The 27,515-nt window shown below is 42.4% G+C and overlaps 1 protein-coding gene and 1 long non-coding RNA gene across 9 annotated transcripts; one reads left to right on the forward strand and one right to left on the reverse strand.

Moving 5' to 3' along the window:
* Positions 1-12,339: 12,339 nt before the first annotated feature.
* Positions 12,340-17,411, reverse strand: LOC131329076 (uncharacterized). Of its 6 annotated transcripts, none has more exons than XR_009200614.1 (4): positions 17,301-17,406; positions 15,376-17,172; positions 14,410-15,289; positions 12,340-13,649 (listed from the first exon to the last, which is right to left on the reverse strand). It is a non-coding gene; the product is annotated as an uncharacterized LOC131329076 (long non-coding RNA). The 6 variants fall into 6 exon arrangements; XR_009200613.1 differs by lacking the exon at positions 12,340-13,649 and having other exon boundaries at positions 13,950-15,289; positions 15,376-15,500; positions 17,077-17,172; XR_009200616.1 differs by lacking the exon at positions 12,340-13,649 and having other exon boundaries at positions 13,950-15,289; positions 15,376-15,500; positions 17,077-17,172; positions 17,269-17,402.
* Positions 17,412-20,864: 3,453 nt separating this feature from the next.
* LOC131329074 (uncharacterized) lies at positions 20,865-27,230 on the forward strand. 3 transcript variants are annotated; one of them, XM_058362141.1, is made up of 5 exons: positions 20,865-21,122; positions 22,139-22,254; positions 25,043-25,555; positions 25,647-25,878; positions 26,677-27,230. In XM_058362141.1, exons 1-5 carry the CDS (start codon positions 20,990-20,992, stop codon positions 27,009-27,011), a joined length of 1,329 nt encoding a protein of 442 aa, XP_058218124.1. In that variant the 5' UTR covers positions 20,865-20,989; the 3' UTR covers positions 27,012-27,230. The 3 variants fall into 3 exon arrangements, with proteins under 3 accessions (XP_058218124.1, XP_058218123.1, XP_058218125.1); XM_058362140.1 differs by lacking the exon at positions 26,677-27,230 and adding an exon at positions 25,956-26,619; XM_058362142.1 differs by lacking the exons at positions 25,043-25,555; positions 25,647-25,878; positions 26,677-27,230 and adding exons at positions 22,371-22,712; positions 22,817-23,578.
* The last annotated feature ends 285 nt before the right edge of the window (positions 27,231-27,515 follow it).

Consider the following 27,515-nt stretch of genomic DNA (forward strand, 5'->3'; position numbering starts at 1 on the left):
TTTCTGGGTAGCTGAAAATTTCTGACGATTTTTGTACTCGATCCAAGACACTATAAATAAACCCCTTATGTTCTTTTCTCACTCCAAGACCTCGAACCAAGCCCTAAAACGCCCATCTCCCTTCTCTCTTCAATCCCTCACCCAAATCCTTGAATTTACACATCAAACACCTCAAAATCTTCAAAATCTATGAGTTGTTCATCCCAATCTCATCCAGAATCAAGGTTATTGTGCTCAAAGAGGTAAAAACTCTATTATTTTCGAATTTCTCTTTCTCTCTCCTCTCAATCACTTGTTGTGTAACATTCCTAAATTTTTAGATAAACAAAAATTTGAAATGTTAATTCCAAATTCAATAATTAATGAGATTCATTTATATAACTACATGATTAGGTTTATAACTTCAATTAGTCAAAAGATAATTACGTTATTCTCCAAATGTACATATATATATATATATATATACACACACACACACACACACACACACACTAGGTGAACTGCGCGTGCTAGTTATTCTACAAATGTACATATTGTAGACACCCCAATCTGGGCTTCCAGATTAGTTTATTTACGGTTTTTGATTCCCCGATGATGAAACGGATCAAGAACACCCCGGGAATGATAGTGTATTTGAGCTTTGAGTATTTGCAAAACCCTTGAACCTAACCTAGCCTAAGCCACTTCAAAAACCAAAAACCCCGCTGATGCGCGCCAGGGTGCAACCATCCCGCGCCAGGGCGCACCATCGCGCGCCCGACTCACTCCATCGCGCGATTGTGCGCCAGGGCGCACCATCGCGCGACAGACTCAAACCATCGCGCGATGGTCAAAGCTGTCCCCATCACCTTTATCAGCTGGGATGCTTAGCCACCAAGCAAACCTCAGCAGGCCTCGTGGACTGACTGAACTCCTCTGCTTTCACCAACCAGATTCACCTCCATCTTTCTCTATATATATCCCCCTTTGTTTCTCTTTCAAATGGTTCAAGAATTTCAAAAGAGTATACTTTGGGTCACCATCCTCCATTTTCACACCTCAACCTTCCAAGAACAAAGCTTGTTCTTTGCTTCTACCACCCAAACTCCTCAATCAAGCCTTCAAACATCAAAGTTCAAACACCTTTCAAACTCAAAACTGAAGGTATAGCTTACCTTTGTTCTGTTTTCTGTTCTGATCTCTGAGGGGGGCTGGCAGGGCCAAGGCTGGTAATCAATACCAGTTCTGGTCCTAAAGCTGGCAAGATTTCAAAAACCGTCGTGGTACGAATCAGCGCGCGACGGACCCACTCACGCGCGCGACTGTTCTAGTCTGTGCTCGCTGGTCCGCGTGGGGATTGGTTCCTACTGTTTTGTGCTTTATTATGTTATAGATCACTGTTAAGCATGATAAAAATCAGTTTACTGCTTTCCTTAGTATAAACTATTAGTCTTAGTTCAATATGAGTTTCTGCTGTTTTGAAGAACCTAGAAAAGTGTAAACCAAGCACTGGTCTGGTTGCGCCAGGGCGCACCATCGCGCGCCAGACTGGCTCCATCGTGCGACAGTGCGCCAAGGCGCATCCTCGCGCGCCATAATGGCTCCATCGCGCGACAGTGCGCTAAGGCGCATCCTCGCGCGCCAGACTAGCTCTGTCGCGCGATAGTATGCCTCTGACCAGTGAGTGGCCTTGCACGGGTAGCTTAGTTTTAGGTCATTATTTTGTCCCCACACTGTTTATGGGGTATTTTATTAATTTATAGGGCTTTACAACCTTTAAACTGTATATTATGCTGCTATATGAACTGCGTGGTTTGTCCTGGGTGTGCACTGGTCCTTCCAGAGCCCAGATGGTTTGAGAATAAGAGCTGTGGGTTTGAGCTCACCGGCGCGCGCGTGTCTTGGAGTTGTGCGCGCAGGAGTGAACAGCATGCAGTGACTTGTTCAGTGCATACTGGTTTCTTCCTACGCACGTCACTCCAAAACAGGGGCCTCCCAGTTTGTTTAAACTCCCACAGCAGTCTGTTCTCATCCTATACTAACTGCTCATCCATGCTATCATTCACATCTTGCAAACATGTTACAGTTTTAAATCCCCGATTAACTGTTCCCCTGCCCTAATTGGCTAAAAATTGATTAATCAAACAGAATCGCAAACAAACATCTTTCGCAAATGCCTAAGTAGAGACCGATCTCCGGATTGGGCGAGAGGGGTGCCATAAAACCCTTCCCCTCTTGTAACCTGGCTCCCGAACCCAGATATGGTTATGACGGACTGGTTCCTTAACTTTTTCAAATCAAACAGCGCGACAAGTGCTTCGAAATACGGTTCCTTGGGTGTCGGACCTTCAAAACCCGAGTGGCGACTCTATATTTTGCGAGCGCTTGCTTCCCCGCTCGCGCTCTCTCGATCTGGGCCCCTCGCGTCTCGAAATCCGGAAATTCCGAAGGGCACGCTGCCCACAGTGGCGACTCCGCTGGGGATCGAATCAATATTAGTCTATACTTCTATTTTAATACGCTTGAGAACAATCCCACAAAAGTCTGTCAAAATAGTGAGCTTCGCGCTGCTAAAGAAAGGATTGGTGATTTAACAGGACCTCGTGTCCAACCATCCAATCTGGGGCTTTTCCGATTGTTCTCTCGTGTAGTATCTTCTAAGTATTGATTAATAAAGAGAGCCAAATTTGAAAAGGCATTTGCGAATTTGCGATTCTATTTCATTAATCAAATTCTTTAGCATCTTCATTTGCATCGATGTGGGATAAGCCTCGTTGGATCGTTTTGGCAATCCGACACGGTTTACCGGAGCTCGGGGACCCCGAATGACCAACAACCTTCGACGATGATGAGTCATTCTACCGTTTGACTGTTGCTCAGCGATTACGCGGGCAGTGGGAGGTATATCTTGGCTCTAGTCCGAGGAATCCGTTACAAGCCAAAACCAGCCTTTGCATATACAAAGCATTAGAACTCTCCAAACTAAGACAGGTACCTACAGGGTAAGATTACTTGCATCTAACCCCCATATACTGTCTATGTGTTACTGCTTTCCCTATCACATGTACTGTACATACGCTATTTTGCATAGGAGCATGCTTAAGGTTGTCTTGTCTTTCAAGTTTGTCATGCGTTGTCTAAGACGTTGTTGGACCCGATGAGGAGTCGATCATTCTGTTGAATGTTCGTTATCAATCGCAAAGTCCTTAGTTCAATGAGACTTTGAGAAATCAAAATTTACTACATCCTTGGCTCATGCCCAATTGAAGATTCAACCGAAAATATGGAACAATAAAAGTAGTGATGCCATGTCATTGGTACTACCCAGGTTGAAGTGCGAAGTCACTATACACCGCCGTGTTCAAGGTTAAGGTGCCATGTCATCACTACCGAGTTGTTCCAAATTCAAAGTTGAACCTTTAAATGGGACTAGCCAAAGATTTAGTCTATTTTGACTTCTTTTAGGATCTGTCGATCTACTCAAGGACACATCGCCGAAAAGAATTCTGAGGATTCCGGCAACGTCTGAAACTCGTGAGGCAAACTCGTCTCTGGAACTATACATTCATACATTCTGTTTTGCGTAGGAGCATGTTTAGGGCGACTTCTAGGATGTCTCTCTCTTTCGAGTCTGTCTTATGCTTATTAGGACGCTGCTAGACCCGATGAAGAGTCGTGCATCTCGATGGTGCACGTTGTTAATTTTTTTTTCAAAGTCCTTAGATCAGCGAGACTTTGAGAAATCAAACCTTATTAAGTCCTTGGCTCATGCCCGATTAAGGATTCGACCGACAATAAGAAACCACAAAGTATTGATGTCGTGACATTGATATCATTCAGGTTACAAGTGCCTTGTCACTTACAACCACCCTGGCTAAAGCACAGCGTTGCTCACGCCACCCCGGTTAAGGTGTCACGCCATCAATATCGAGTTGTTTCTAATTCAAAGTCGAATATTCAAATGGGACTAGTCGAAGACTTAGTCTGTTTTGACATCTCTTAGGATCAGTTTGATCTATTCAAAGGATGCACCCTCAAAAAGAATTCCGAGGATTCTGGTAGCCTCCGAACATCATGAGACAGACTTGTCTCTAGTTCTAGAGTCTAGGGTTGACACCGACAACGACGTGTACATTGCATTTTGCTGTAGGAACACCACTGAGCTTTTGTCTTACTTTGTTGTCCGAAGCTTAAGGCCATTGCACCGAACAAGAGAGCACCGAAAGGAAGAGCCGAACCTACTTAAGAACGTCTTCAGCATCCGGTTCAAAAGGCTTGTCAAGCTAGGACCCCAGTCAGTCACAGCGGAGGCTTCTCCAGGATCACTGTTGGCTGCCCTACAGTCGGTTTCGCCGTCGATTTTGCAAAAAGCCACGCTGCCGGCTTCCCCATCTTCAGCTTCTTCATCAAGCTCCATTGAAAAACCTGCGATGACAGATCAACCGCTCACTCTGGAAACCATGCTCATGAACCTCCAGAACAGTATCACTGCTATGCAACAGAGGGCTACTCAGACAGATGCTAACATCACTCGCCTAAATGACCTTATCAACACTCGTCTTCCTCCAATGGCCGAAGAGGAAGGCGAGGACGATGAGGATGTTCATGCAGAACCCGTCTTTGTTGAGGATCCAAACCGTGAAGGCCGGCTTATCGTTCAACCCACTTCTAGAGAGGCTCGTGTGCTTGCTCCAAATCCCGCTGTTGTTAGGCCTGTTCAAGACCTTGACATAGCTGCTCTTATGGCCAAGATGGTTAAGTTGGAAGAAGCTATTTCAAAATCTGAGAAGATCAGCACAGGAGGAATTGACCTGGATCGTCTCTGCCTGTACCCTAATGCTAGGCTTCCTGACAAATTCAAGATGCCCGACTTGGTTAAGTTCGATGGGAGCGGTGATCCCAAGACCCATCTCTTTGGCTACCATGCTGCCATGAAGCTGTTGGGTGTGGAAAGTGAGGCCATGTCTCAGCTTTTCCCACAGACTCTCTCTGGGCCTGCCTTCCATTGGTTTCTGTCGCTTGACATCTCCAAAAGAAGAACTTGGGAAGACATAGGAGCTGCCTTTGTCTCGCAGTACAATTACAACTCACAGCTCAAGATGACTACTCGTAAGTTGGAGTCCACCAAAATGGAAGCAAATGAGTCCTTTGCGGATTTTGTTAAGAGGTGGAGAGCCAAGGCTGCACTAATGACTGATCGCCCGAGCGAGAGGGATCAACTTCGCATCATCTCTCACAATCTCCAGCCTGACTATGCCAAGCACCTCGTGTTGGTTCAAGCATCTGCAAACTTTGAGACTTTCTTTGAGTCTGGTTTGGCCATTGAGGATGCACTGCAGAGTGGAATTCTGCCTAGGGGAGAGTCCTCTTCACAGAAAGCTAAACCGAGGGCTTACTCTGGAAATAGTAGCGCTCTGTTTGGTAACAGCAACTACTCCAATACAGCTACAAGTGGGAGCGAGGCTCCAGCTTTCGACTCCAATCGCGCTACCGATGTCAACCAGGTTCAAAATGCCCAAAGCTACCGGGCCCGAACCCAGCCTCGAAATTTCTCTATCTTCGAGGCATCTCTGTCCGCAGTGATGGAAAAACTCGTCAAGTCTGGGCATCTCAAACCCTTGACCCCAACTTCCCCGCCAAAAGTCCTACCTTCTGGTTACAAACCTCACCTCTTCTGTGCCTTCCACCAAATGCCTGGCCATCCCACTGACGCATGCTATCGTCTTCGACATGAGATTCAAGATCTCATTGACAATGGCACGGTTCAAGTTCCACCAAATCCTAACGTCATTTCCAACTCCTTGCCTCAACACAACTCTGACCCTCTGGTTGGTCAGATATCTATCACCTCCACTCAAATCAACCCGAGCTCCACCATATTCAACCCTAGCCACTATATCATCCCAGAGAGCCAACCCAAACCAATCATATCCATCCCGTTCGAACCGGAGATTAACATGATGGCTGTAGGTTGGGCAATTGAGGTCTTCACTGCCGACACCTGGATTGACAGTAATGAGGAGCTTACAAAGGAGCGGACTGGCCGGTTGAAGTCCATTGTTCATGGGAGCACCAAGTAGGTTTGGTCAAAGAAGCTGAGGAAGCCGAAGTGCTGTTGCTTGGGCCTGACACCCGTTGGATCCTACCTCTTTTTGTGGAAGCTATGGGTAGCTTTTTAAATATTGCATTTTCAAACCGCGTCTAGTTTGCATTGGCGTTTTGTCTGAGTCTGACACGGAGTCTTTTGCATTTGTCTAGTCTAGCTCTGAGTCGGAGGTTGTGCCTCTTGGCCCTCCACGTTGTAGCTTTTGTTTCAGGTTTCGAGTCTGCTGTACTTGGCAAACCCCGAGGGTTTTTATGATATGCTTTATCTTGCTTTTAAGTACTTCGCTGGCTTTTATATAAACTGTGTCGACTCTGACGACGAAGGGATAGATTTCGATGGGATCATCCCCAAGGAAATGTGTTCCCTCGCCGAAAGGGAAGACAAAAGGCGTGCTCAGCCTATTAAAAGGAGAAGTAGTTTCAAATAAACTTGAAAGACAAGTATAACCTCCCGAAAGGTTCAAGGTTGGTCCAAGGACTGCCCCCAAAGGAGCATTGCACTCGGTCAGACAGGCTCGAAGAATTCAGCAACGACTTGGCATGGTCTCACAAAGACACGCCTGGTATTGATCTTGAGATAAAGAAACATCGAATCCCTTTGCTACCGGATGCCAAGCCAAAAAGCAGAAGCTCAAAAGGTCCAGCGCCTCATACATGTTCAAGTTTGTAGGAACAGCGTTCCACCAAGTACAAGTTAGCAAGTTCAAAATTGGTCTGGAACGAGACATGTCAACCGAAGCACACTGGACTCTGCGCTATCAAAGCTGTTTTATCTGAGGCTGTGGCCAGAGATCATCGATCTCGACGACCTCGATGGCAATCAATTTCAAATACCTTGGTCAACATGGATCAATTCAAAGTCTTTTCCCTGAGAGAAGCTCGTTGGGCTGAAAACCCCAAGGGTGGGCAGTTCCAAGCAAAAGTTAGAGCAGCCTGCTAGACCAAGAACCTATGAAGGAGGTCTAGGAAAAAGTAAAGGCAACATTTGAAAGCTCGCTAGACCGAAAACCCGAATGGGCGGTTCTAGGAAAAAGTTAGAGCGTAAAAGGTGAGGTAAAATACTCGAGTGAACCTTGGCCTGAACTACGTTCTGACCTGATTCCCCGGCTTGGGATACGTAGGCAGTCTCTCTTTGAGACTCGGTCACATTCTATCAATTGGATCCATGGTTGACATTTTGGTACACATCAAAGGTCGAAGAGGATCGAAGATCAGATCAAGCTGCATTGGAGGAATCAGAAGGGGGAAAACCTTTGTCTTTCAATTTTATTACAAACTGCTTCTTCAATTTACAGGCTGAGCATAAGTCTTAAAATATTTGAAGCATCAAAAACAGAACGAAATGCTAGAGGCCTTAACCGGCTCACAATTTATTCTAAGTTCAGCGAAGTCTGGTATAAGCAACCGCAGCGCGTTTGTTCGAAGTGATGCGCGTTGGTCTCAAACCTGCGCACGCTTCTTGCAACACACAGTAACAGTTAGCTACTACCCTCGAATGTCATTCCAGGGGCTTTTGCCAAGTCTTGTCATACCATGCAAGTCATATGGACTTAATGTGACTGCACGGGGGTGTCGATTTCAGTCCAGGCCTATACGAGTCATCATCTGCGTCTTATGTCCGTTTTTGCGACATTTTTCCAGCTTTTCAATCAACTGTCGTTTCGAGATGCTTTTCTCGATTTTGTTTGTACAGGTCTTTGTGCCTTTTTGCGTCTTTCGCAAGTGTCAGTTTCACCTGTCTAAGGAATGTTGTGAGTTTTTGGCTCATTAATACCCAAAAATTTCATTATGTTCCGTGTGTCTAAGGGTTTGCATTATACCCTGGGGCTCTTTTTCCCTTTTCATTCGAGCTAGGCGAGTCTGTTTATGTGCGCACGTCTGTGTATCGATTCAAATCACTTGTCAATGCAAATTAGATATTAGTGGTTAGTTTTTGCATTCTCTTCAACACTTGTAAAAGGGGGTCAATAAACTGGAAAACGCAATTTTTACATTGCTACCCTAGTATCTGTAACCCACAAGCAGTGGAATTTTGTGGACATCAAGGGCATGTCGGCCCAAGGCCAAGCAAAGCATATTTCTGGGGCTCGTCTGCCTAAGCATCGAAGAAAGGGCACGCAGGCCCACTACTGTTGCTACATGTCAATTGGGCACGCCAGCCCGCTCGATGTCTCTCTATCTTGGTGGGCATCTCCAGGGCAAAAGGCAGTAAAGTACTTGGGCTCAATGGTAGTCCTTAGGCATCGTTGTCCTCGTAGGAGCCGCCCTTAGCTTGCATCTACATTTTCAATTTATGCATTTTCTTAGTATGCATCTTTGCATATTGTATATCAAATGTTTAAAGCAGGAAAATTCTACGACAGAATCGCTTCTGTGGGTTAGTGCAAGTATGGGGGAATGCCACACACCACTTTCCTTGTCTCATTTGCCTTGGTAACCATCAAGCACACAACCTCGCTGTCCCGCTCTGTTGGCACTTAGAATGCCCTTTGGGGAATCAGAATTCAATCCAATTCAATGGCTCAATCATTTTGTATAGTGATCCGCCCTTTTCAAATCAACGACAGCCAGTCCTGTCCAATCTTCAACGGCACGATCATTTAGACTGATGATCCGCCCATCTCAATCAACGACAGCCGGTCATATCCTTTTCACAACGGCTTGATCATTCTGCACACTGATCTGCCCTTTCAAATCAACGACAGCCGGTCCTGTCCTTTTCTCAATGGCTCGATCATTCTACACACTGATCTGCCCTTTCAATTCAACAACAGCCGGTCCTGTCCAAATTTCAATGGCTTGATCATTCTGCACACTGATCTTCCCCTTTCAAATCAACAACAGCCGGTCTTGTCCAATTTCCAACGGCTTGATAATTTTGCAAAGTGATCTTCCCGCCCATCCAAATCATCAACGACGGTCAGCCATATCGTCCGACTCAATCAACCTGATGGTCAGCCATATCATCAACGACGGTCAGCCATATCGTCCGACCCAATCAACCTGATGGTCAGCCATATCATCAACGACGGTCAGCCATATCGTCCGACCCAATCAACCTGATGGTCAGCCATATCATCAACGACGGTCAGCCATATCGTCCGACTCAATCAACCCGGTGGTCAGCCATATCATCCAAGACGGTCAGCCATATCAGTCATTCAACGATGGTCAGCCATATCATCAATGACGGTTAGCCATATCAGTCATTCAACGATGGTCAGCCATATCATCCATGACGGTCAGCAATATCGTCTATCTCCACCAAATCAACGGCTTGATCATTCTGCACACTGATCAGCCCGTCTCCTGTCATGTCTGCAACGGTTTGATCATTTATACTGATGATCCTCCCATCCAGACTTCAAAGGTTCGATCATTTATACTGATGATCCTTCCTGTCAAATCCCCCAACGGCTTGATCTTTCGGTACACTGATCAGCCCATCTCTTGTCAAAGTTCCTCAAACGATCTGATCATTCGGCACAGTGATCTCTCCTTCCGCCTTCACGACAGCCGGTCCTGTCAAAACCACAAACAACGACCAGAACATCATTCGATGGTCCGTTCATCCGCAACTGATTGTTCCCCAGGAGAGTCCGTCTTGGCCTGTCCCGAACGACAATCACCCTCAGTCTAGCCGCAAGTGCATCTTCCAGCAGGCTTATTGCTCTGTCTCAGATGGTCTTTGATAAGGAGATTGGCTCTGATTCCCTACAAGATGGAATTCAACCTGCCTGACACAACCTACCCGTGTTTGTTGGAATACTTTGTGCCGAGGATAGCTTGATCCCCAGCAACGACGGCCTGTCCCGTCCACATCTGCAACGACAGCCTGTCCTGTCCAAATTCGATCAACAAGCGGCGATGCATTCGTCCACTTCTACTTCCATCCCCAGCGACGGTCCGTCCGTCCATTCAACCAATTAGGTTCTGTAAGTATGCTTGTCTACTTTGCTAGTATGTTCTGCTCTGGATTGCCTTGAAGGGTGTCTAAAAACCTTTGACGTTACTTGTACCAAGTCAATGGTGCTTCAAGTGCCGTCAAAGGGGGGCTACTGTAGACACCCCAATCTGGGCTTCCAGATTAGTTTACTTACGGTTTTTGATTCCCCGATGATGAAACGGATCAAGAACACCCCGGGAATGATAGTGTATTTGAGCTTTGAGTGTTTGCAAAACCCTTGAACCTAACCTAGCCTAAGCCACTTCAAAAACCAAAAACCCCGCTGATGCGCGCCAGGGCGCAACCATCCCGCACCAGGGCGCACCATCGCGCGCCCGACTCACTCCATCGCGCGATTGTGCGCCAGGGCGCACCATCGCGCGACAGACTCAAACCATCACGCGATGGTCAAAGCTGTCCCCATCACCTTTATCAGCTGGGATGCTTAGCCACCAAGCAAACCTTAGCAGGCCTCGTGGACTGACTGAACTCCTCTGCTTTCACCAACCAGATTCACCTCCATCCTTCTCTATATATATCCCCCTTTGTTTCTCTTTCAAAGGGTTCAAGAATTTCAAAAGAGTATACTTTGGGTCACCATCCTCCATTTTCACACCTCAACCTTCCAAGAACAAAGCTTGTTCTTTGCTTCTACCACCCAAACTCCTCAATCAAGCCTTCAAACATCAAAGTTCAAACACCTTTCAAACTCAAAACCGAAGGTATAGCTTACCTTTGTTCTGTTTTCTGTTCTGATCTCTGAGGGGGGCTGGCAGGACCAAGGCTGGTAATCAATACCAGTTCTGGTCCTAAAGCTGGCAAGGTTTCAAAAACCGTCGTGGTACGAATCAGCGCGCGACGGACCCACTCATGCGCGCGACTGTTCTAGTCTGTGCTCGCTGGTCCGCGTGGGGATTGGTTCCACTGTTTTGTGCTTTATTATGTTATAGATCACTGTTAAGCATGATAAAAATCAGTTTACTGCTTTCCTTAGTATAAACTATTAGTCTTAGTTCAATATGAGTTTCTGCTGTTTTGGAGAACCTAGAAAAGTGTAAACCAAGCACTGGTCTGGTTGCGCCAGGGCGCACCATCGCGCGCCAGACTGGCTCCATCGCGCGACAGTGCGCCAAGGCGCATACTCGCACGCCATAGTGGCTCCATCGCGCGACAGTGCGCCAAGGCGCATCCTCGCGCGCCAGACTAGCTCTGTCGCGCGATAGTATGCCTCTGACCAGTGAGTGGCCTTGCACGAGTAGCTTAGTTTTAGGTCATTATTTTGTCCCCACACTGTTTATGGGGTATTTTATTAATTTATAGGGCTTTACAACTTTTAAACTGTATATTATGCTGCTATATGAACTGCGTGGTTTGTCCTGAGTGTGCACTGGTCCTTCCAGAGCCCAGATGGTTTGAGAATAAGAGCTGTGGGTTTGAGCTCACCGGCGCGCGCGTGTCTTGGAGTTGTGCGCGCAGGAGTGAACAACATGCAGTGACTTGTTCAGTGCATACTGGTTTCTTCCTACGCACGTCACTCCAAAACAGGGGCCTCCCAGTTTGTTTAAACTCCCACAGCAGTCTGTTCTCATCCTATACTAACTGCTCATCCATGCTATCATTCACATCTTGCAAACATGTTACAGTTTTAAATCCCCGATTAACTGTTCCCCTGCCCTAATTGGCTAAAAATTGATTAATCAAACAGAATCGCAAACAAACATCTTTCGCAAATGCCTAACTAGAGATCGATCTCCGGATTGGGCGAGAGGGGTGCCATAAAACCCTTCCCCTCTTGTAACCTGGCTCCCGAACCTAGATATAGTTATGACGGACTGGTTCCTTAACTTTTTCAAATCAAACAGCGCGACAAGTGCTTCGAAATACGGTTCCTTGGGTGTCGGACCTTCAAAACCCGAGTGGCGACTCTGTATTTTGCGAGCGCTTGCTTCCCCGCTCGCGCTCCCTCGATCTAGGCCCCTCGCGTCTCGGAATCCGAAAATTCCGAAGGGCACGCTGCCCACACACACACACACACACACACACTAGGTGAACTGCGCGTGCTAGCACACGAAGTCTTATGCCTGTGAATTTTGTGCCTATGACGTGTCGTGCCTGTGAATTTTGAGCCCATGATGTGGCAATATGTTTTATGAAGAACTTTTGGGTGTAAATTGAGGTAAATAAATAATGAATTATTGACTCGTGATAGCACGGGATTGTCGTGGTATAATATTGTTGAGAGTATTTACTTTTTTCCAAAACTAAACAAATGTGACTGAAAACAAATGGTGCCTTAGAACATTAATCTTGTGCAATGAAGTCTTCTAATGCCACTATTCACTGGTACATACATGAGTATTTCACAACCAATTGAATAGTTACGTGAGGAAAAATTCAGTCTCAGAAGAGATATCTGAAAAATAATAATCATGAACCTAACTAAGAAATCCTATATGAGCTAACACACAGAAGGATTCTTTATATCTATCAAGTACCACACAGAAGGATTCTTTATATGTATCAATTGGGTACAACTAACAACAAATGAGCTTTTTCCATAACTATTGGCAATTTAGGACCGACACAACTCACTCTAAACAATATACTAATTTGATGAATGCTGAAGTGTCTTGATCTCTCGAAGCTCACTTTCTAGCCATGTGCGATCCTGTTCACTTGGGATGCAACTCCAAGCTTTGACACTAACACTAAACACAATAAGAAAAACTACTAAATTAGTGATTCCAAGTCTAGGCTTCATAAATATGTAGCTGCAAGAAAATAAGCATCTGAGTAAAGGAATTGGTCATCAATTTCTCAACTTATAGGTTAACAACGTCAATGCTACCAACAAATAACAAGTTCATAGGTTCACGTCAACCAACATATATATGGAAAAAACGCTATAGAAGTGAAGGCCAAAGATTGCTACCCCACTCCCCAGAGTATATCAGGACTATGCACACGACAGCAAATAGCAATGCACCTGATAATTGCAGTCGAAACATCTATCTCTAGAAGTATGAGAAGCCATCTGCCTCCACAATTGCTGAATGCTAAAACCAATAACCATAAACTGCATGCCAAATGCGAAAACTTGCTAAAATACAAATTTGAGAACAATAATAACAGTAAACTAATCATGCAGTGGATAGATTCCATTGACATTTAAACCAATTGGCATGAGCCCATATCATTGTCCAAGAAATAATGCCCTCTATTATACAGTTAACTACTCATAATGCTCCTTTATATTTTTCATAATTGAGCAGAACTTAACTAAACCTTTAATTGGTTCCTCACAACACCACTCCCAAAGTGTAGCTCAGCTCAAAAGGCATATCAAACAAAATACATGTCCCAAAAATATGTCAGATAGAAAACCAAGTTGCAAGTTCGTCATAGGCTAGATACCTATCATCTGTTTTCGCCAAATTTAAATACTTTAATTTTTTCAAAATTAAGGAAATCTAAATAGCAAGAAGTTAACAGTACACCAATAGCTTCCATCACACTTTGAACTAAATGCCAAACCACACAAATTAAGCCAAGGAAGCGCATACACGCAAAGCGAAGACCAGATACAATGGTCCTCTAGTTATACACGCCAACTCAAATCCTGAAGAGAAGGAAATGGAATTTATGAAGTGAAAGAGCATGGTGGAATACCAATTGGCATGAGCCCATATCATTGTCCAAGAAACAATGCCCTCTATTATACGGTTAACTACTCATAATGCTCCTTTATATTTTTCATAATTGAGCAGAACTTAACTAAACCTTTAATTGGTTCCTCGCAACACCACTCCCTAAGTGTAGCTCAGCTCAAAAGGCATATCAAACAAAATACATGTCCCAAAAATATGTCAGATAGAAAACCAAGTTGCGAGTTCGTCATAGGCTAGATACCTATCATCTGTTTTCGCCAAATTTAAATACTTTAATTTTTTCAAAATTAAGGAAATCTAAAAAGCAAGAAGTTAACAGTACACCGATAGCTTCCATCACACTTTGAACTAAATGCCAAACCACACATATTAAGCCAAGGAAGCGCATACACGCAAAGTGAAGACCAGATACAATGGTCCTCCAGTTATACACGCCAACTCAAATCCTGAAGAGAAGGAAATGGTATTTATGAAGTGAAAGAGCATGGTGGAATATCAACAGAGAAGAGTATGACATGTAAACGTGTGGTAGAAAACAGAAATGGCACAACCTTAGAAGCTACGAGCTGGTGCTTGGAAAAGCAAACATTCTATTTTCAAACTATATTGAAGACCTTCACCCTTTTTTTCTTTTCTTCCATCTATTTGAGGAAACACATTTGAATTTTCAGCCAACCAAAAATTAGGGAAAATATGAGGCAACAGTCATACCCAAGGGTCTAGCTTGAGGCTGCTTTATTGGGTCCCCACATGTTCAAACCCCCATTCAATCCAATTTTCCTTTCCAAAAATGTTCTACCCTGGACCAAAAAGAACAGGAAGAATTAGAAAAATACTGAAGTAAAGAACAAACAAAAAGGAAACATGGGGTCCTTCCAAAACCCCCTTAGATGTCTTCAAATATACAGGCTTATGATTCAGCACTTGGCTTATAACAAAATTTATGGTAACAAAGAATTATCATAAACCACAATAATAATATGGACATAAGATCAAAGAACTGCTAAAAATTAGTATCTTTCATCCTGAGTGGGAAAAACCAGCTCAACATATGAGTAAATGAGAACAAAAGTAGTATTAACACTGAAACCAAATTCCGTTCTTACTTGCAGTAAGGACTCTTAACTGTGAATATAGATGGAATGAAAAAGAGCTGGGGCAATAGAAGGGCTCAAAACAGTAATCTGGACTTAAGATCACAGAGATCATAGAAGGGTCCAAACACTAAAACCCAATTCCATTGATAATTAAAGAAAGAAAATTCATCATTACCCAAATCCTAAAAATTCAAAATTTTATATATTGAAGGTATGAAAAAGAGTTGTTGCTAAAAGAAGTAGTCAAGTCTACTTTCAAAGTCCACACTTGAACCAAACAATTAGGTTGTTACATACTGAAGACCAAGTAAATTCTAATGTCAAAAGAATGAATAGCACAATAAAAAAGCATTTACAACTTCAATCACATATTTTCATTTCCAAGAACAGAGCCAAACGCACATACAGCTTGAATAGATGGCTTCTTGTGGTGTTTCAGAACAACTACCAAACAAATGAAATCCACTGCGATCTGACCGAAACAGGGCAAACCCCTGTGGGGATTTGAAGTGTAGATCTACAAATCTATCAAACTACACTTTTTATAGATGCATATATACTGAACAGTAAGCTATTATACCTTTTGTCACAGAGGACAAGGTCCTGACTCTCATTTTCAGTATCCCTGCACCGAGCGCAGTTGGCAGACAAAAGGAAGCGCTTGGATGGCACAGAGACAGCGAAAATCGCTTCGTCAGCAGAGAACTGGGAACAGAGAGAGAGAGAGGGAGATTAAACACAGACAAAGAAATACCTTATTCTCCGAACTCCAGCGCAACCTGAATTTAGCATTTTGGCGAGAAAACTTGAGAGAGAAGCACAAGAGGAAAAAATTGTTTCAATTGGTTTCTTCTTTTTCTTGTCTAATCTCACCCAAAAATTGTCAGAGCTTGCACGAAATAATTTCGTTTTCTTATCTGATCCTTTCTCACCATCCAATTGGGTGGCAAGCGGATAAAATTAGCTGTAATTCTGATAATACTTAAAATGCTCAAATAAAACACCCATAAAACTTAATCGAAGGACACAAAACCCACGCACAGACGGAGGAAATCCACGCATAACAAGAACCCAAGCGGACAAAATCCACACGCAAAGAACCCAAAGCAGGACAACAGGTAGAAAATCTCGCAAAATAATGCGGGATAAAAAAAACTACATAGAACCAGCAGCACACGGACCTTATCGAGGAATCTAAATTATCACAACCCACACCCAAAAATTTTCAAGAACGCAAATCACATGGCAAGAACAACATTCACTTCCTCTTCTAATCCCATCCTTTCTCACCATGCAAATGGGTCAGAAATTCAGAAAACGCTCAAACACCACACGTGGACCTGACTTTGTAATTAAAGTGCATGAACAGAATATTGACAAAACAGAAGGAAACCATTAACCTTCATGAAAAAAGGGAAAAAAAAGATATTCAAACCCCTTCTTTAATATCCCTATTTTAAAAAGTTGTCTTAACATCCATTTAAATAACTAAAATTATAACGAGCAACAATAGGGATAATGACTTGAACAGAAGTCATCTTAGTTGCACATTGTCAAGTATTATTTACCTAGTCTCTACTTTTGCGTGCAAAGGTGAATAACGGAAAATATTAAAACTCTAACTGCAAAGAGAGTTTGAGCAGACCAAAGAGCATTCCACCGATTCAACTTTGAAAGGAGCATCCAACCTAAAACTTTTTCCCAGGTTATGGCCCTCTCTTATTTCATGGAACCCAATTTATTAGTACAAAATTTGATAAATAAAGAAGTTGTAAAGCAATTAGGTTGATTATGGACATAGATAAATTCTGGGAAACAAAATTCGGAGTGAATCCACAATGTTCAACAAAATTAAATGGTCAAAAGACTCAAAACTCAACTTTAAATGATGGACCAAAAAAACTTAAAACTCCATCTTCTTTACTGGAGTGGGTAAAAATTGGTATTGAGAAGATCATTAAAAAAAGAGATACAGACAATAAAGAAAATAGTCATACCCCATCAAATAGCAGTGTGCACTGCTAGAAAGTCATAAAAACAATTCTTTGTGAACACAACTTAGTACATAAAAGCATTATGTGATAGTTGGCAGCTTTCTAGGCAAATTTTTGGCCCAGTTCGATGACAGTTTTGCCCAGAGCTATTTTGTTATCAGAAGCTAAGCTAATCATGCCATAACAGCCTATCATGCAACTCATACATGTTCTTTCTATCTAAGCTAGTAACAAATGAAACACAGGAGCATGTAATAGTAAAGCAAAATAAAACAATTCGATCTTACAAAGCTCTCGAGTGAAAATCTTTTTCTTTGCCGTCTCCATAGCTGTAACCCAGCGGCATTTTTACCCAAACCTTCTCACCAGAAACAGAGAAAGTCCTACAAAAAAAAAAAAAAAAGGATGGAGAGAGATATCAGAGAGCAAGAAAATATGGAAAATCATACTTATAATGACCCAAGCAATCAAGTTTTGACCTTCAAAATCAACTACGGAGAGGAACACATACCGATTAATTAATATCCTCTGGTGTAGCAGCAATCAGGTATTGAACACCTACCTGCATATTACAAGCCGATGAAAAAAAAATCAACAAATCAGTTACATATTGTGTGCGCTATTAAAAGTTAAAACCCAACCTAGACCATCATTGTGTCTGTGTATGAGGGTGTTGTATTAGAGCATCTCCAACCCCAGAATTTGAGTGTAAAATCTCTTTTTGGTGTTCTAGTCCTTACTCAAACTCAACTCAATTTGAGTTCTACTCAGATCCAATAACAAATAAACAAAATTCGATGTTGACTCAAACCCAAACCCAAAGTCAAATTCCAAATAGTGGCAGTACTTGGTGGTTTGGCGCCGGAGGTGGCAGAAGCTGATGGTTGTCGGCTAATGCCTTTCAAGGACAATTTCTCTATTGAATGAAGAGCTTCCGCTGCAGTAGGAGTCTGGTTAGATAGAAGGAGTAAACGTACTGAGTTGGGGCGGTTCTTGATCGTAGGACTGTCCATCGAAGAAGATTCGAGATGAGCTCAGGAGAGAGGGGATAGAGAGACAGAGGGAGGAACTGGGAAGATCTGAAGAGGAAAAAAAAACCTTCAATTGGTTTGTTATGTGGCTCTCTCTTGTCCAGCCTAAGACGAATGTACTTGATACCAGGAAATATTCCCACATGGATGGACGTGATTACCCCTGTCCAAGACATCTACAAAAACATACTCCAATGATTGTACCAAATTACCCCTGCAGTTTACACGTGTGGCTCGACAATTGAGGGGCACAATTGAAAATTTCGGCCAAAAAATGGCAAGTGATGCAATTGGCTTCTACTCTCTTAGTTTTAAAGCTTTAGATTACCGTGCTCAGGGCCACAACTCCAAAATTTTCTTAACTCATTTACTCCACCATTATGCATGCTAGAGGGAAATCGGGAATGGTATATTCACAAACTAAGTACGCACCACAAACAAAACAAATCAAAAAGCACAATAATAAATCCACGAAACTCTGTGTCTGTGTCTGAGCGTGTATGTGTGTCTATATATATATATATATATATATATATATATAATCCACGAAACTTTGTGTAATTTTTTTTTAATATCGAAGAGAGAAGTATAGTCTCCGTCGAGGTCGGAAACCACTGATCCATATAGCGTACAACAACCAGTACAAGAGATGCCTAATATATTTATCGGAGGAAGAACTATAGCCTTTGTCGAGGTTGAAAACGGACGATCTACATCATAAAACTGCGACAACCAGCACAAAATATGCCTAAATATAAACCAATCATACGAAAGAATGAATTTGTCGGAGAAGTTAAGATAAGATAACCGATGGGGAGAACCTGACGAAGAGAGAGCAAATTTCAACCAGCAGAGATCCCGATCACAAAGAGCAGCGGTGAATATCGTTCACCAAACCAGAGCTCTAGAAACATCTATTCTCCTTCTTGAAGTGTGCATGAGAAATAGCGGTGTACAGAACCCTAAAATTAGAAATCCATATCATCCTTACGAGCCTTAAAAATTCAGAAGAAACATTGCACCCACCGCAGCAACAGAACATAGATCACCTAGCCTATAAAACCAAACAACAGTGCAGAAAGCGGGATTTTAAAAGCTCAGAAATCAGACCCAACCTTTCGAACTGAAGGGGAAAACAGTAACACAATCGGCATGCAAAGGGGCGAACTCACCTAAAGACAGCGCACAAATCTCAGATGGCATCACATAAGATCGGCTCCAAAGCACCTCCACTGGCAATCGCCTAGGGTTTCGATCTCGGAGAAGGCACGGTCAAGGATGACGGGGGATCGGACGGGTGAAATAGTTAGAGGAAGATCCGGGCGGCCAGAAGGTGAGAAAATCATCGCAGAAGCAATTGCTTTCCCAGCGTACTCCGCTGGTTTCGTCTGGAACCATCCACTCTCTGAGAAGTGGATAGACAAACAAAAAATATGGACGCCTACTCACTGCTAATGTCAGCATGACACGAGAACCACTCACATCATCCAAAAGACGAAATCACCCTCAACGTTATAAGGGAAGCCCAGCCAATTGAGGGGCTCAATTGGAAAAATTGGGCAAATTGTGGCAAGCGTTCCAATTGCTTCTATTCTCTTAGTTTTAAAGCTTTAGATATATATAATCATGCTCATCTCTCTTCGTCTTCATTTGGTCTTCTTTCCAACCATATACATGCACTTTCATTTATCAAAATTTGTATCCCACGAAACATGGCTCAGCATCTCATCCAAACCACTCTCCCTCACTTTCCTTTCCCATTCCATCACCTCCACACTTATCCTCCACACTGCCACCATCTCCAAACTACACCCCCTCTCTCACTCTCTCTAACATCTATATATAAAATAGGTACATAAGCTACGAAAATTTGGTTACTCATATCATCTATTTAGCTACAAAAATAGGAGAGAGAAAAGAAAAACAAGAAAGCTCCCATGGAGTTTTAGAGAGAGAGATAACAAGTGGGTTTCGGTTGTACACTCACCCAAATACAAATCCGGTTCAAACATCATAGCCCACGTTCTCAAGCATAATAGAAACATCCACCACTCAACCGAAGTCAGTCCCGCGGTCTCTCGCCCCCCGCCGTCTTTTTCGTTTTACCAAAACTATCCGGAATTCATTTTTCGCTTTGCAACCGAATCTAAGGTAGAATAATCGTTTCCCTACTCTCCTACTAAGTATATTTTTATTCCTATGTGCTAGTAATAATACTTAGAAGTGACGAGAATCGACCCTATATTGAAAACGAAAAGACCAGAGGCGATGCTCTATTTTCTGGAAACAAAACCCAATTGCTATGGTAACATGCACGTTCTATTTTATTAAAGAGATGTGCTGAAACTACAGTTTGCCCCCTGTGGTTACGTTTGTTCCCAAATCTGATCCTTAACTAGTGGTTAACTTATTACACTTGTTGTTCAGTAGGATAAATGCATGACGGTTGTATTTCTCCATGGATATGTATAATATTTAATATTTGTGAATAAGTCAATCACAGTTAAATTTTATCACAAGAAAATAAAAGTACAGATTAAGAGTAATAGTAATAATTAGCTTGAACTAAAAGAGAAAAAAAAAAAGGTAAATGATAAGCACTGTGTTTGGTTCACGTTTTTGAATTGAAAATTTTGAGTGAAAATGTAAAAATATGTGATTGGATGAGTTATTTTGAAAATGAGTGGGGCCCTGACTAAGACTGTAGGCAGAAAAGAAAAAAAGAAAAAAGGAAAGGTTAAAGACGGCAAGTTGGACACTTAGTTTCCTCCCATTACTCCCAACCACTCATCTTCTCTGCAAAAGTCATCCCTCCATGAACAGTGTCTCGTTTGTAGGTGGGGATACAGAGAAGAATCAGACGCATTTCCTCTGTTCCAACCATCTCTCTCTCTCTCACTCACACTCTCTCTCTCTCTCTCTCTCTCTCTCTCTCTCTCTTCAATTAAGTCTTCCCAACCCATCTATCTCCAACGTTAATTCATCCAACCTCCACAAGCCTATTTTGTAAAGTCTACAGAGAACGAATCAGGCGTACAGAGCGAATATCACGCGTACGCTTCCCAGGTCTCGAAGTTGCGAATCTGTAGCTGTAAAATTGAAGACCCATCTTCTCAAACATCTTCTCAAACCAGCTGGAAGACCTAATGTGAAGGGTTTGGTTGTATAAATGAGGAGGTGGACTGCATTCCAAGGGGAGCCCAAACCAACACCAAATCCAGCCACCACGGAAGACCCGACGAATTCCTCCTTGAGATGTGGCAAATGGCTTCTCCGCTCAACAAAGATTCGAAGATCTAGAGGTAAATACACCAGAAAATCGAACGATTTTTCCAATTTCGGTTGTTTCGATTGGGTCGAAAACCCTAGGTTAGGGTTTCCAATCGGCTGTTTTCGTCCCAAAATCATAAATTTTTGAATCGGTTTACGGCAGAAATTTGCCAATCGGTTTACAGCAGAAATATTTGACACCAGAAATTCTTCAATCTACATAATTATTTTTTCATACGTACATATTTATTTTTTCTGTAGTATTGTTGATACTCGTACAGAGCTGAAGTAAATGGAACTCCAATGGAATGTGCGATTAACTAAAAAGTTTTCAATCGGTTTGCACCAGATTTTTTTTTTTAAAAGTCCCAAAATAATGTGAAAGATCTCGTACGGCCTTCGCCCAAATGCAATGTACTTTCGGGCTGCCTGTGTGGTGGAAATCCTGAATCTTAGTCACCGTACTTTGTTGGGATTAATATCATGATCTAGTCATTGATACCTGTGGGTGCCTCTGGGTTGAACAAACATGAGGGGCACCTTCCTTCCTTCACATTTCTTCTCTTGTATTGATAACTAAACTCACACTTTTTGTAGCTTCAGTTCACCTAGGCCCAAGTATTGTTTTCAAGGAGCTGAGACAAACTTTGTCAAGTAGCTGAATCTTGGTGTTTGAAAAAATCCCCTTCGGCTGTTATTACACCAGAAATTTTTCAATAGGCTATTTTTTTTTGGAGTTCGTATTTTTCTTAACTTTTTTTAGACTCTCTCTTTTGACCTTAATGGTTACGAAGCTGTGGTTATTGTTTTTTGGCAGATTAATTATGAGTGCTTTTCCATAATGAGTCATGTTCTGATGGATGGAATGTAGATCTTGTAAGTTAGAATTGATTTGTGTAAGAAATTATAGGAGTGGCACCTATGGTGAATAAGAAAGCTTGCTCCCTGTAATTCAGACAGCTTAGATTATTTGGAAGAGCGTAAATTGGTTGGATGAGGTATCCAATTTGAATTGATTTAATGTTGGTGTTTCATTTGTTCATTTTAGGGGACAAGCCCTCTGAAGGTAAACCACCTGGGAGCCAACCATTGAAGAGGAAGCGAAGTTCCCCCTCTCCTACTTCTTCAGCCAACTCTTGTACCGGCGAGAACAACGTTCAATTGGTAAAGGATTTAAAAATCTCTGTTCCCTCTGTATATGGCCCTAGGTAGCATATTTTGTTCCCGTAATATATGTTTTGTAGTTGTTTACGTTGCAAATCATTTGTCCCACCTGTTAGGCCACCATGGACCGCACAAAAATTGATGTAGACATGTGGAGTTATGCCAATGAGGAGATATTTCTCAAAATACTCCTTGAAGAATCAAGCAAAGAACAAAGTGTGAACACACGTAAGACTAAAACATTCAATCAACACCAATGGACTTCTATCCACAAAGAATTCACACGCCAAGTTCCTCGGGTTGGGTATAGCATCACCAAAATGCAACAAAAGTTTGAACGCCTCAAAGGACCTTACAGGTTATTCTGTCAGTTAAAAAAAGTTCATACCGGATTGGGTTGGGATGCAGAGCTTCAAACTGTCACAGCTCCTGATGGAGTATGGGATGAAATAATTAAGGTATCAAAACCTAAGTGTTTTATTTAATGGTTACTAATATTAGATAAATCCCCTTTTGCCCCGATATACTAACGAACATTTCCCATTACCTATATTCCATGTAGGCCAACAGTAAGTATGAGAAACTTCGCAATAAAGGCATTGACCATTTCGAGTTGTTGGATGAGCTTCTCCACAACTCTATGGCGACCGGTGCCTTCGCACAACCCGGTACCCGTGGTGCAGCCACTTCCGATGAAGAGCGAGCCATGTTTGGCCCGCCAAAGTCCATTCGGGGGGACGATAGCATGTATACTGACTCGCGAAAGCGAAAATCTGACGGGAGTGGTGGGAGTGTTGCGAAACAAGTTAGGGGTGGGCAAATACATGCTTATGAGAGCGTGGCACTTGCTAATGAAAGAAAGGCAGGGTACTACGAGGCTTTAACTATCAACCGTCAACAATCTGTAATCCCACAATTCACCATAAAAGATACCATTGCTGCCCTGGATGACATTCAGGGGATTGTTGGGGATACACAATACTGGAAGGCATATGCCCTTATGATGGGTCCTGAAGGACATTCTTGGAGGGAAGGGTTCATGAATCACCAGCCGCATAACAGGATTGGTTGGGTCTCACAGCTGGATTGACCAATTAGGAAGGCTAGACAATTAGGCGGTTGTGTAAGAAGGCCATTAGTGGCCATTGTTTTTTTTTTGGTTTTGTTTTTTGAACTTCTAATTTCATGTTATGTGACACTTTAGTTTGTTGATTTTTGCGAATGTTGAGTCATGATCATATGCTTTGTGCTTCATATGCTTTGTGTTTCCTGCTACTTCAAACTCCATTTGCCTGTGTAGTAGCTTAAAGTTCATTGAAAAGTAGTTGAGACATGAATGCCTTTCAGACTGCCCAAATACTGGACCCTAACAGCGACTGCGCCCATGCGGTGGGGATATACTTCTTGAGGGAAGTTAGTGGGATGTCAACACCTGATACGTGTTATAGATTGAAGCGGATTGGTTGTAAGGAAGGGATTCGAATTGGGATTGGTAGTGAGGAAGGGATTTGAATTGGGAGTAGCACTGAAGTTGGTAGTTTGGTTGGAGGTAGGGATTGTGTAGGACTGTCACATTAATTGGAGGGATTAATGTGACAATGTATCAATTGGGAGGGAATACTCCGGACTGGAGTATGAAAGACACCCCTCCTGAGTTTGCCTGCCCCCCCATTTTGGGAGATTCACAGTCCTAGACTATTACTGCACAGCCTTCAAAACATGCAGCCGTTTATAACAGGGCTACCTTCTAGACTGGTCATCAAACAGGGACTATAAAGTTACCACAATTTAGTAACAGTGTCAATGGCTAGCGGCAATAAGCTAAATACCAAATAAAGCAGGCACTAGCAGGCATTAAGTTGATTATCAAAAAAAAAAAAAAACTGGCATTAAGTTTAGGGATTTGGATGTGATTATTTTTGTTGACCTGAAAAAGGATTATCTTATGGGGGAAGTCAATCCGATTATAGAAACATGTATGTCTGTGCTTTTGACTCTAGTAATGTTTCATTCATTTTCCTCGCTTACTGTGATTGTTGATTACGTATCCTAGTCAAATGGGAGAGAAGATTTTCCTCCTTCTAGGGACATGGCTGCATGTACATGTTCCTTAAAGGAGTATCTTAAAGGGATATGGCTGATGAGCTACTGCATGTACACCACATCTAGTTTGCGTGGGCATACTCATTCTCGTTTAAAACAACTTTTGTCGGGTTATCAATTGCCTGGATATCAAGATGAAGTTGAGGAGTATATCTTCAAAAACAATTGCTCTTGAGTTTAGGTTCGCCCATGAAAAGAGCTTTGTACTTGGAATGAGACTATACTATGAAGCCCTCGAGTAATTTGAAATAACTGTTTCTTAACCAAATGCAGGAGATAATTAAGTAAAGAAACGTAATGACACAAAGAGTTGAGCAAAATTATGGAACTTCATCTCTGGCCAACTTCGAGCAGCATTGGCTGAATCATCAAGCAGATTAAAAGCGACTTGAAAATCCTCTTCCTCTGATGGGAGTAGAAAAATGAATTTTACCACAAACAAGTTCCTTTAGCTGCTCAAATAAGAGGAAAGCAATTCCTTCATATTTCACTAACAGTGGCACTCTAGATTGTTGTTTCCTTTTCCTCGTGAACAAGTTGGAGTGCATCTAACTTTATATATGATAGCCATTTTATTTTTTTTTAAATTCTAATTTTTGTGTTATGAAACACTTTAGTTTGTTCAATTCTTACTCCATGCCCTCAGCTTTAGAATTGCATTTATCTAACTGTTGTACACATCCAGCCTACACCCATGTCATCCAGCACTCATCCATGGCATAATGAGGATGAAGCTGTTAGTAGCGATGACGACGAATTACTTGATCTCGAATTTTTGGACTTAATGGAAGAAGAAAAAATAAAAATGCCACAACGGACCTGTGAATTAACCGGTCAAGCGTACACAAATTTTTTGTTGGAAAGACACCCTCAAACCATAAAAGACGTTCTCCGTGTCGATGCTTATACGTTTAGAGGATTGGTGGCTGAACTTGTTGCTAGAGGCCAACTACAATGGGATCATAAACGTGTTTGCCTAGAGGAGTCGTTGGCTATTTTCTTATACATATGTGGCCATTCCCAACGCCATCGAGTGGCTGCTGATCGGTTCCAACGATCCACGTCGACCATTAGCGACCATTTCAAGTGGATGCGTCGTGCTCTTTGCAACTTGGCACCACACATTATTCAACCACCTAACCTTGATGTCACGCCACCCGAAATATTAAATGACGGTAGATATTACCCGTGGTTCCAGGTTAGTTAAACAAATATACTTCAATCACTTCGTTCGCCAATAATTCCCGTGACCAAATTAGGCCTTATTTTGTATTTGGAATTTTGTTCAGGATTGTGTTGGAGCTATAGATGGAACCCACATAGAAGCTTGGGTACCCCGTCATAGACAAGTTGCGTATCGAGGGAGGAAGTCCACAATAACACAGAATGTTATGGCTGCTTGTTCTTTCGATATGAAGTTCACTTTTGTGTTGCCTGGTTGGGAAGGAAGCGCCCATGATGGACGTGTATTCCAATCAGCAGTAACGACCCCGGGCTATAACTTTCCGCACCCCCCACTCAGTACGTAACAATAATTAGCTTTTCAATTGTAATCAATCAATATCGCACCCTATTAAATCTAACCTGTACCATTTTAGATAAGTACTATTTGGTGGATGCTGGATATACAAACATGCCGGGGTATTTAGCTCCTTATCGAGGAAGACGTTATCACAGAGACGAATTTAATGGGCATAATACGGAGTTTCACACGCCCATGGAGTTGTTCAATTACAAGCATTCGTCGTTGAGGAATGTGATAGAGCGATGCTTTGGAGTCCTGAAAGCAAGGTTCCCCATCCTTAAGCACATGCCGAGTTATAATGAAGCCCGTCAACCTGGAATTGTAACAGCATGTTGTGTTATTCACAATTGGATAATAATGAACAGAGGGAGGGATGATTTTTTTGATGACTTTGAGGACGACGGACAATGGGAGGGTGGAGAGAACGAGGAAGGGAATGTGGCAAATGTGGGTTCGGTTGAGCCCTTTAACATGTCGCCACATAACACACAATTGATGGCTCAAAGGCGGACTGAATTGGCTCAATGGATGTGGGAGTCTTATGATGATTGATCTTAATTAAACTATTTTTACTATGAGACAATTTTATTTCCAATTTATGTGAGGTGATTAGATTCATGGTGAATCTGCTGCTTTTTTAGTGTACTATGGTTGAAAAATTGTGTTATATTTGTGTTTATGTTCGAACGGTTACCAAAATTAAATCTATGTTGGTTTGTTTTATTGTGTTACTTGTATTGCACTTTCGTTGACACACTGTACTCATATTCATATTTATCGTCGTAATGATATAGGAATGAGAGGGAAAAAATTCTATGTTGTGTTCGTGGGGAGGAATCCAGGCATCTACGATTCTTGGGCAGCTTGTAGTGATCAGGTTATTCGGTTCCCAGGTGCTGTGCATAACAAATTTGCCTCATGGGATGAGGCATACAATGCTTGGTTGGCTTACACCGGCCAAGTAGAGCAGATCGTCCCACCTCCTGTTCTCCCGTTCTTAGATGATGCGGCTGGGTCGTCATCGGAATACACTCCTCCGGGCAGAGTTTCCTTTCCGCTGTGGCTTATTCTTGCTATGACCTTCTGTTTCATTGTGGTTGTTGCTACTGTTATCTTTTACCTATTTTGATAATTGGCCAAATGTGGTTTCTTATGTACTCTGTGGTTGTTTGTTTGAACTTTAATTATTAATGGTTGATGTATTGAGATGTACGCTTATGGAATTTGAGACAGGTTCTACTATTGGGATCAAATTTATTTTTACAACGTATCAATTTCAATTTTCACTTGTATTGGGGCCTCATTCGGCATACGAAAATGTGGTGTTTCAATCGAGCACCTTACCCCCGTCGGTATCAATAGTGCGACTTCTCTCCCTCTCTCAAGAATCAAACTGCGGGATTCAAAAATGTCTGTTCTGAACAAACTTATTTTTCCCTTTTCACATGTCTGTTCTACTGGAAATCGTCCCAAATTTTTTTTTTGGAACTCAGATAGCTTAATCATGAATTGACAAATTTCAATTTAAGTAGGACTTTGGAATTGCGCATAGTGTACATTATAGCCTGCAATCGATTCCGCTTCCGGTAGATCATATGGAGCTCATCTAATAGAGATTTAGAGCCTTCGAGAT

This window comes from Rhododendron vialii, chromosome 6a, assembly GCF_030253575.1.
Source record: "Rhododendron vialii isolate Sample 1 chromosome 6a, ASM3025357v1".
Lineage (NCBI taxonomy): Eukaryota > Viridiplantae > Streptophyta > Magnoliopsida > Ericales > Ericaceae > Rhododendron > Rhododendron vialii.